At 32.1% G+C, this 11,561-nt stretch overlaps 1 protein-coding gene across 1 annotated transcript; it reads right to left on the reverse strand.

The window, feature by feature from the left end:
* Positions 1-1,281: 1,281 nt before the first annotated feature.
* Positions 1,282-4,120, reverse strand: LOC116346042 (TPR-containing protein DDB_G0280363-like; the record flags this gene model as incomplete). The annotated part of the gene is made up of 2 exons (XM_031775942.1): positions 3,564-4,120; positions 1,282-1,410 (listed from the first exon to the last, which is right to left on the reverse strand). Coding segments are annotated over exons 1-2 (466 nt in total), but the record flags the coding sequence as incomplete, so codon positions are not given.
* Between the last annotated feature and the right edge of the window lie 7,441 nt (positions 4,121-11,561).

Consider the following 11,561-nt stretch of genomic DNA (forward strand, 5'->3'; position numbering starts at 1 on the left):
TTGGCTTGGTTAAAATTCAACAGTAGGGATTTTGTCGACCCATGGACACTAAAACGCCTTTACTTTGCATTTATATTACGGATTATTGAGTATGGATCAGAAATATGGAATCTACACTACGACAATATGTGCAAAAGAATTGAGTCAATACAAAAACAATTCTTATTGTATGCTCTAAGGAGAATGGCCTGGAACGATTTTAGACTGCCAAAATACGAACACAGACTACTATTTCTGCAAATGATTACTCTTGAGGAGAGACGCAAGATGGCACAAGTGTCTTTCATCTCTAAAATTATTCACGGAGATATGAAGTCAACTCTTATATCAAACAGTTTGAGCTATTATGATTCAGCTCATAATACACGTACAACACCACTTTTTGATATACCACAAAACTAATTATTATCAATGATTATTATACTAAAGGGATACTAAACAGTGGTACTAATTTAATTGATTTAGAAGTTAATTTATCTACGGTTTAACTAAGAATAGAAAATTATTTAAAATTGTACATAAAACCTAAATGTTATTTTACACTCTCTGAATTGCTTGATGTTATACATATTTATTTAAATTATGAATAAACCACCAAGGCGAAGGAACGCTGTTCGGTGCAGTCATTATTATTATTAAAAGCCTTGGCTTTGTCCAAATAGATGGCGTCTGTTTGTTACCTCTTCCCATGTTAATAATTGTTTTTGATGTAAATTCCGCTAAATTAGTTATATTAGACCTGTTCTTTTTTTCCGATTTTCTAAGGTTTTTCGTGGAGGAAATTCTTTCGATTTGCTAGGGATTTTCGCCTAAAAACGAAAATTTGTCTGATTTGCTAGAGAATTTTTTGGTTTCGAATCCATAGAAGTTGAATTACACCCCTCACATGCATATTATGTCCTCTACTATCAATTTAGATTAAATAGACCATGATTTTTCATACCCGGAAGATCATGGTCAAAAAACACCATTGGTGCTTAAAATTGCTATGGTAGTCTAGTACCATCCATGAACTACTGATTATGCCTACAAACAAAACTTTTGTCATGTGTGAGTCACGTTCTGAAATACGTAAAATGAATTGAAATCAGTCATATTTCAATATTTTGATAGCTCTGGATCAAGCTTAAGATCACATCCACCTATATTTTTTTCACCGGAAATCGATTTCTCGGGCCCAAAAATAGTGGACAATTTTTTTGGGCCACCCTAATGTTTCATAACGGTGGCCCACACTGATTATAATGTGTGATTACTATTATTAGGCGCTGATGGTATTACCTAATTTTTGCATTAAATTTGGTTGTCCTGGAGTATTTCCAGCTTGCGGCATATTATTGAATGATTGATGCTGGTGTTGATTCTGTTGACTACCGAAACCAAATATACCACCACTAGAAGAATGAACACCTGTAAAAATAAAAATTATAATATATTAAACATATTTTCCTGAAATAAAAAAACTTAATAATTGTCTTAGCATAATTTTTGAAATTATTAATTTAGCATGATTTTAGATTTATAATAATACTAGCATACCCAAGCACTAAATTTGCTTTGTTTACTCGGGGCTTTCGCACCGTGCGTCAGTTACGAACACACGAAACAGAATACGGAGCGAGACATGAAGAAAGTAGTGTATGTGCGTATGCGCTTCATTCCTTGCGTCTTATTATTTATTCCCCTTTTGCAGCTGTTTGCATGGCAAAGGCTGCTAAAAAGGGGAATAACGAATAAGACGCAAGGCACCATTAGTCATAAAAAGATGACACCATTTATTTAGATCTAAGTATTCGCTTTGAAAAATTTCATTGATCTTCGACTTTTAGTATGAAAATCGGAAAATTGACATTTCTGTCCCAAGGAGTGAGTCACAAATTCAAATGATGACATTTTTGAGAGTCACAAATTGGTCACTAAAAGATGACACCATTTATTTGGATCGAAGTATTCGCTTTGAAAAATTTCATTGATCTTCGCCTTTTAGTATGAAAATCGGAAAATTGACATATCTGTCCCAAGGAGTGAGTCACAAATTCAAATGATGACATTTTTGACAGTCACAAATTGGTCACTAAAATATGACACCATTTATTTAGATCTAAGTATTCGCTTTGAAAAATTTCATTGATCTTCGACTTTTAGTATGAAAATCGGAAAATTGACATTTCTGTCCCAAGGAGTGAGTCACAAATTCAAATGATGACATTTTTGAGAGTCACAAATTGGTCACTAAAATATGACACCATTTATTTGGATCTAAGTATTCGCTTTGAAAAATTTCATTGATTTTCGACTTTTAGTGTGAAAATCGAAAATTTGACATTTCTATCCCAAGGAGTATGTCACAAATTCAAATGATGACATTTTTGAGAGTCACAAATTGGTCACTAAAATATGACACCATTTATTTAGATCTAAGTCATCGCTTTGGTAAATTTCATTCAACTTCGACTTTTAGTATGGAAATCGGAAAATTGACATTTCTGTCCCAAGGAGTGTGTTACAAATTCAAATGATGACATTTTTGAGAATCACAAATTGGTCACTAAATCTGTGTCGAAGAATTTTTATGATTACGGTTGTTTTTATGGAAAGCCTTTTCAAAATTTCGTTAATAATTCTTTTTTGGGCAATTTTCACTTTTTTGTTCAAAAAATTTCCGCCAGATGTCGTATCGAAATTTTCAGAACATTTTTGGAAATCACAAATTAATCACTAAAATACTGCATCATTAGTTTTTTGAAGTTTTGTTTTATTTCGAATTTTTCAAAATTTCATTTATAGACTTTTTGATGAATAGGCTTTTTCAAATTTAGGCCTGTAACTTTTTTTCTGGAGCGTCATTTTAAAAATTGCCTCACAAATTTTCACTAATTGGATTATTGGATTATATAAACACCGTCATACAAATTACAGCAAAAAATGTATGTAAAAACAACCTTTGGTGTGCGACCGTATCATACGCTGTATTTATTCTAGAGAATTCAATTAATCACTAAAATTATGTGAAGTTTGAGCCCAACCGGGTACTTTGACCCCCTGGGTAGTGTGCGCCTATATTATATTATATTTATTTCATTAAATTATTTTCAATAAACCACCAAGGCGAAGGAACGCTGTTCGGTGCAGTTATTATTATTATTAAACCACCAATGCGAAGGAACGCTGTTCGGTGCAGTTATTATTATTATTAAACCACCAACGCGAAGGAACGCTGTCCGGTGCAGTTATTATTATGTTTGTTGTTCAAATGGCGAACGTCTGAATTTAGTCTGAAGACTTAGTGGATATATGTTATGCATCAGAACGCACAGTTGTGTGTGACTGTACTATTTTTGTTGTTTTCTTCTTTTTCGTTTCAATGCTACAGAAATAAATATAGTTTTTGAGGACTCACACAAAAATTTCTCAAATTTTAAATACGTATCATCTGCTTGATATAAAAAGATAATCAATTCAGTGAGTGCGCAATATTGTAACACGAGTGGCCACACGAGTACGGAAATTATCCTAAATTTTTTAGAACATCTATAATAAAAGTTTTCAAAATGTCTACTCACTATTAAATTGTTGCTGTTGCTGTTTTGGTTGCTGTGGTTGTTGCTGCTGCTGCTGTTGTTGTTGATGGTGTTGTTGTTGTTGTTGTTGTTGTTGTTGTTGTGAGACACCCTGTGGGATAACTTGTGGACCCTTCGGATAATTTTGACGATTGCCAAAGAGACCACCAGTTGCTGCATTCGAGGCACCAGATAGAAGATTAGATGCTGTGGAAAAAATACCAGAAGATTGCTGCTGTTGTTCACTCGATTGTGTCGAGTAAGGTTGTTGTGGTTTATGTTGCATATTATTTTGTTGCTGATTCGTCATATTACCACCGACCATCCCGCTTCGATTCATCTGTATATTTTGAATTAATTTTAAGTTTGACGGTATTCAATTACATAGCGGTTAGAAAAGAAGTAAAAGACAAAAACAAATGCATATTGCACAACGTCGTTTGCTCATGTTTTAACTTAAAAGTTAAAATATTAATTCATAAAATCAGAGAATTTACAGAAAAAAATGTAGAATATTTTCAATTTTATGAAATGTTTTTTATTGTTTTTGAGCATTGCAAGTAAAAAGTTCTACACTCTCAAGCAGCCAGAAGTCTTAATAAATTGTAATATTTTATGTATTTGTAGAAACCAATGACTTTTTTAAAATATTTTCAATTTTATGAAATGTTTTTTATTGTTTTTGAGCATTGCAAGTAAAAAGTTCTACACTCTCAAGCAGCCAGAAGTATTAATAAATTGTAATATTTTATGTATATAATGTCGACCATCGCCGGAAATATCAAATTATATAATTTCTAAAATTAAGTTATTTATACAATTGAACGCTCTAGAATAAAAACAACGTACAGAATGGTTGTTATATCAAAGCGGAACACGGCGTTTTTTTTATATAGAATTGTTGTTGTATTACAACAAAAAATCTATGTTAAAAAAACGCTGTATTCCGCTTTGATATAACAACCATTCTGTACGTTGTTTTTATTCTAGAGCGTTCAATTTATGAATTTGAAGCGACACTTTTCAGTAAAAATACACCAGCAAAATTGTTTACATGAAGGATATTGTTTACCAACAACTTCACGATAATCATTTTTTCAAACGAAAATTCAAATACATGAATTACATTATTTGAGATTTGTTTTAAAATATATAAAAAAATTCAAACAAAAAGATACGTTAATAATAATTTTGAGTGTTTTTTAGTCGGAGATCATACTTGCTGAACTACATCTTAATAAGATGATCTTATAAAAACAAGTATATGAAGGTATATAAATACAAGTATATAAGTGTATATAGTAATAATCGATTATACGCCACATAAATGTTCAAAATGATTGTTTTTGGAAGATTTTGATAGTAACATTTGAATGATCCTAATAGCATCAAAAATCAAAAAAAAAAACTTCACGTTTATTAAAACGGAAACAAAAACCATCCTGTATAGTGTTTTTTCCTTCTTTGCAAAAAAAATAAGTTTAATTGGTTCGTTGTAGAATACGTGGTCGATGAAGATTGACATAAAAAATATTAAAGAAGAAAACGAAAGTTATGTATCAATTTTCACAAAACTGGTTGTTGGAAATTTTCTTTTGTTCTGTTAAAACCAATTATTATTCAAGCTGGTTTCTTTCAACTGAGCTGGTCAATTCATGTTTTCAGGCATTTTTCGAACATTGAGAACAATATTATTATTATCTAGACTCCTGAAAATTCATTCGATCTAGTTTCGTCAAGTCTTGCTTTCATCTAGAATCTACATATAAAGTTAATATACTGTGAAAACGCATATCGTGTCACCATCATCGTTTACCTTCTTGAACTTGACAAAGAATGATCATGTCTTCCCCCCTGGCAATTTTATTTTACAAATAATTGTATGGGTTGGTGATTATTACAAAAATTTCATTTCCAATTTTGTTATGTATGTTTGCAATGGCATTGGACACTCAGGAAAATCAATCAATAGTTAGTCTAACACAATTGAATGTGTCAGAATAAAATCCGACTTTTACGCAGAGTCTATAAAAGTGGAACACAGATTTTTTTTTACATAGAATTGTTGTTGTATTACAACAAATAAACTATGTAAAAAAAATCTGTTTTCCACTTTTATAGACTCTGAAAATAGTAAACGTAGAGGTGGTTGAAGAAAGATGCTTTTATTGTGACATGTATACTAGGGTGGTTCGATTTTTGTGAAAATTCAGAAAGGATACTGGCTATAGTTATAAGTTATGGAAAAATATGTAAGATTTACGAATATTACGTTTTTTTGACATAATTGATGTCACAGACCTAGCGCCTCCAGGGGTCCATTTTTTGAAATTTGACCAAAAATTTCAATTTTTCAAAAAATTTCAACACATTTTAAAAACATTTTTTCTGGTTCGTAACGCTGCTTATTAAGTGAAATAGAGCGCCAAAGGCCATTAAAGAGCTCCCGGACTTACCTCTACCTGAAAATAGGTCCGAAAATGACTGATCATTTTTCAAAAAAATGACCCAACAAAACAAAATTTTAACTCATTATTGAGGTGGTTTGATTTTTCTGAAATTGTCCGACTCACTCTGTAACCTTTTGAGAATGTCGAATAGAGATTATCTGTGTGTTATGTTTGATCAATACTTTCGACTCTACATGCCCTCCTACTCAAGACTTTTACAACAAATGTCGAAAATAACCAATCTTATGAAATTTGCCTGTGCACCAAAAAGTAATTTTGTCTACAATATTCCATGTTTTCGTCCTGAAATATTCTGATTAGGACATGACAGATGTATTCTAGAAGGAAAAGACGATGTACACTCAAAGAAAAGTTCCTATATCTTAAAAAACAAATCTGTTGAAAAAAACTGAAAAATGCAGACTTTCAAATGGTTCAATATGAACAACATTCTTTGAGTGGGCATCGCTTTTCCCTTCTAAAATGCATATGCCCTGATCAGAATATTTCAGCACGAAAACATGCAATATTGCAGATGAAATGACTCATCTATATTTGACATCCTCAAGAGGTTACAGGGTGAGTTGGACAATTTCAGAAAAATCAGACCACCTCAATAATGAGTTGAAATTTTGTTTTGTTGGGTCATTTTTTTGAAAAATGTTCAGTCATTTTCGGACCTATTTTCAGATAGAGGTAAGTCCGGGAGCTCTTTAATGGCCTTTGGCGATCTATTTCACTTAATTAGAGCGTTACGAACCAGAAAAAATGTTTTTAAAATGTGTTGAAATTTTTTGAAAAATTGAAATTTTTGGTCAAATTTTAAAAAATGGACCTCTGGAGGCGCTAGGTCTGTGACATCAATATGTCAAAAAAACGTCATATTCGTAAATCTTACATATTTTTCCATAACTTATAACTATAGCCAGTATCTCTTCTGAATTTTCACAAAAATCGAACCACCCTAATGTATACGTATAGTCTATATCGGAATTATCATTCAATATAACAACATTGCACATCGCAACAATCAGAATTAATGCAAATCAAGTTTTTATTGATTAACCAAATGCTAATAATCATAAACATATTAAGATGAGAATACAATTTTTTTAACCAAAAAATATGTACTTCCATGAACAAAAATATAAAATACTAAAAATTTAAGTATTTATGCACTTGTAAAAAAATGTTTTTTTGTTTCTGTTTATAAAATAGCATGTATGATGGAATTTTGCTAAAAACCTTGCTTGACCAGTTAGTTCATATACGTGCATTAATCAAGCTCAAAAGAGTCGGTGAAATAGATCGGTGTGTAATTAACTAAGTAAAAATGGGCTAAATGTTCTGTCAGGATAAATTCTGAAATTATTTCAAAAGATATGTAAATGATGACTGCTAGCTAGTATTAGATGTGAACATCTTGGACCTAGAGCATTATCAATTTCATTTCCAAGTATTTCATTTTGTTCTATTTTATGAAGGCAATGAAAAAGAAAACCTTTGAATTACAAATGAGTGAATACACCTCTCATTTTAATACAAGTGTCTTATGAGTACTTTTCAAAATTATGAAGGTGCATAGCAGAATTTACTAGTATTCTTTTTATTTCAGTTACCTGCGTTTGATGTTCGTGGGCAGGATGGCTCGTGTTGTTTAACAGTGTAGGGGAAGTTGGACGAGCATCTAGCAACAAACAACATGAAGACTTGACATTTACCACAACATAGCAAACAGCACAATAATCACATGTGCGTAAATAAACTTATTAATTTATTAATATTTCTCGAATTTCCGCTGCCATTAGGCCATTTAAACTTATTCATTGTGATTCCCCATATAATTTTACATATACCTACATTGATGTTTCGAATTTATTAAAGAAATGGATTTTTTGAAGGTATTTCATACAAAATAAAATAATATCAATGGCTTGAACCATGCTAAAGATAAATTTAATATTGTTTTATTCAAGCTTAATTTGAATATTATATAACACTCTATCTCAAAAAGTTGAGGGTGTGATTATAATTTCTGCATAATGGATATGTCCGGTGAATTTTATGCTATTTTCAATATTTCAAACCACGTCTCATCTCACTTCTTTCTTCCAATAACAAGAATTTTTGAAAGCAAGAGGATGTGAGATGGCTGGTTTTGCTCTATCGAATATCAGTCTATCTAACATACATCTCTGTCGTACTGGATATTTATATGAAGTAACGAACTGTCAGAAAAAAGCTGTATGAAAAGAAATGAAATTTCCACGGGAGATTGTGAAAAAAAACACAAAAATTCCTATAAATCCAAAAAAATTCTTTGACCCGAAAAACCCTAGCAAATCGAAAAAGTTGTACTCATTCAGCATATCCATTGCAACATATTGAAGAGCTAAACAAAATCTTCACTATATGATAAATCATAAGAAAAAATCTCTAGCGAATCGAAAGAATTTTCCAAACTACAGTGGGGTTACACACACTTTTAGAGCAACAACTTGAAAATGCACTTATGTTTCTCTTTATAAATGAGAAATATATAATATGATGTCGGTGGCTGGGTATAAAAGGATTCATATCCGCATTTTTCCTATAAATTTTGTTGCACTTCTAATACGTTTTTCGCGAACTGATCGCAGTATGTAAAGAAAAAAGAAATAGGGGATGGGTCGTATATCGTCCTTGCCTAATACATATCTTACAATTTTTCAAAGGATATTTTTTAATGGTAATAATGTCCGCAATATTTTTATATAAATAATAATGAAAAATATAATAATGAAAAAAAGATACACTTTCATATGGATGGGCTACCACCATATTTAGATAGCGTCTGGGGCCCTTATGAAGAATCCAGCGAAAAAATTTGACCATTAGGTGGCATTTCAAAATAAGGTAAATTTTTGGTTTTGTTCATTTTTGACCACCCAAACTAGAAACAAATTTCCGACAAATGGCATATTCGGAAACTGGAGTTCGGGTAGATAGTGTTGAATTTTTTTTGTTGGAATCGATCGGAAACTGTCCGAGATTTGATCCTGTCAAAAAATCTTGTTTGTCCGTAATTTTTTTTCGAAGTTTTTGATAAATCGCCAGAGACTGATTTTGTTCGAAAGTAGATGGAAAAATTAACATACATGTCTCTTTAAATTTTTAATTTTTGTTGTGTATGTGCCTAAGGTATGGATTCGAAAAATGTTCGGACGCACTTTTTCAGTTTTTCATCGAATGGCCTACTTTCTGTGCATATAATAGGCGAGGTAATGATCTATATGTCGTTGGAAAGCTACGAACCTCAGCTATCCAGATCTGAAGTCAGATTGGAATTTTTTTCGAAAATGATCGCTAGATGGCGCTGCATGGGGAGAATCACGCTAGTGAATATTAGAAAAACTAGTAAATCTAGTGCAAAGAATGACGTCACAAACGAAGCCAACTTCACACCAAAGGCCATATAATTTATAGGAAAAAAAAACTGAGAGCCAACTTCACGCACTAGGATTTCTAGTTTTTCTAGTGAAATCTGATCAAAAACTAGCTGCACTAGAATTTCGTGATTGACCCCATGTGGCGCTGCATGTGTTGCTTTTTTGGAAAAATGACCATGACTTTTTTCACACCAACCAGAATTTAAAAAATTACACCATTAGTTTTACGGAGGAAAACTGAGTGTTTATTGGGGACCAAATTTGTGATATTTTGGTGTATGTGTCATGTCTGGGAAAATTCGTAACGAACCAATTTTTTTGTCCAAAGTAAAAAAAAAATCGAAAATTTTCGATTTTTTGAGAATTTCTAGATTATGGAATACCGAGCTTCCCTAGAGCATACAGAATTTTTTTTTTTAAAAATGCAGTGGACATGGTTTAATCCATTTATGACCATACTATTAAAAAATGCGGAAAAATCGTTGGAAATCATAATTTTGTGAATAACTTTTTAAAAATAATAGATATCAGTGGCGCCACCTACTGGATATTATATGCGTTAGAAAGCTACTTGCCCCACTGATATACTTGTTCAAATTTCATAAGGATCGGATCACTGACAGCTAAGTTATTGCTTCGAATGTGTTATTATATTTGCGTCATCGGTCAACGGTCGGAAATTGAACACAGAATTGTTGTATCGATTCGATTTCATCAGCAAATGGTTGGAAAGAATATAACCATACGACTTACTGTCTATTTCATGTTCTAGAGACTCTATACATCTGATATTCTGCAATAATCGTTATAGATTATTCAATATATAGTTCCTCAGTTAATATTAGGCTCATCAGAGCAAAAGATTCGAGGATGGGTTCCACGAAATTCACAGAAAATTGGTCCACGAAATGAGAATATCCTGAAAATTTTACTTTTCCCAAAGATGTGGCGCCACTGATATGTATTATTTTTAAAAAGTTCCGAAACTTTTGGAATGGAGGGTGTAGATCGAAAGAGCACATAGCTGGGTAGACTGAAAAATTCAGGGGTTGGAAGGGGAGGGGTAATGAAAATTTCTTCTAATTTGTAAAGGGGTAATTTCAAACTTTTCAAAAATTATGAGGTTGTAAATATAGCTTTCAGTGTAAAAATAAGGAGTTTTTTATTCCATCCGGATCAAAATTTATGACCGAGACGAGAATTGTCCTTCAAAATCCCTTGTAAATTGGAAGAAAAACTCTACCAAATCTAAAGAATTGTATTCCTAAAAACCCTAGCAAATCAAAAGAATTTCCCCAATAGTCCATTCTGTCTAGTGCAAACACCTTCTCGGATTGAAACACCTTCGTCTAATTTTTAAAGGGGTATTGCCAAAATTTGATGCCTCAGAGGGATTTGAAGGTAATTCCCCCCCACCATCTCTGTCTGCCCAGCTATGAAAGAGCACCCAATTTTGAACCAATGTGCACATTTTTTAAAACCAATATTTTTCAAAATTGGAAAATGCGTGTATTTGGCCGACCAATTTTTTAAGATTTTTTTTAATAACCAACATTTTATACTTTTTGTTCACTATAATAACTGATATCACATAATTCAGACCCAAAGAATCCAATGGGGGCAATCTTTTTGAGGATTTTTTTTTTTGATTTTTTGAGATAATCGGCCTGGAAACTACACTTTGGAAAGATATTTTGAGGGCTTTATTAAATTTAAGAAAACGAATTAAAACATTGGTGCGTCGCCTCTTGAGCATTTTCGCAATGAAATTTTCATTTTTTCAGAAAGGAGAGCGGCGACGCAAATTAAAAATGTTTCATGAATTTGATTGCAAGCGTCGCTGATAATTTATATCAGATCATTTTCAGATTTCAGATGTGCAGTATTGCGTCACATTGGGAATTTTGAAAGAAGTGTTTTTGACTTATATTCAATTTCACTGAGGAATAACTAAAACATTTTTTTTCTTTATAGAATAAAAAATCTAAAATCGCAAAACACATATAAGAGATGACCATACTCTCAACTACTCATAACATACACAAAAAAAATAGCTACAGTTAATGTGTCCCTAAACTGAAGATGTGCCTTTTTCGTGATTATTTACCATTTACATGGGAGGC

The sequence above is a fragment of the Contarinia nasturtii genome, unplaced genomic scaffold (genome assembly GCF_009176525.2).
Source record: "Contarinia nasturtii isolate CC-2019 unplaced genomic scaffold, AAFC_CNas_1.1 Cnas_scaffold_1413, whole genome shotgun sequence".
Classification (NCBI taxonomy): Eukaryota; Metazoa; Arthropoda; class Insecta; order Diptera; family Cecidomyiidae; genus Contarinia; species Contarinia nasturtii.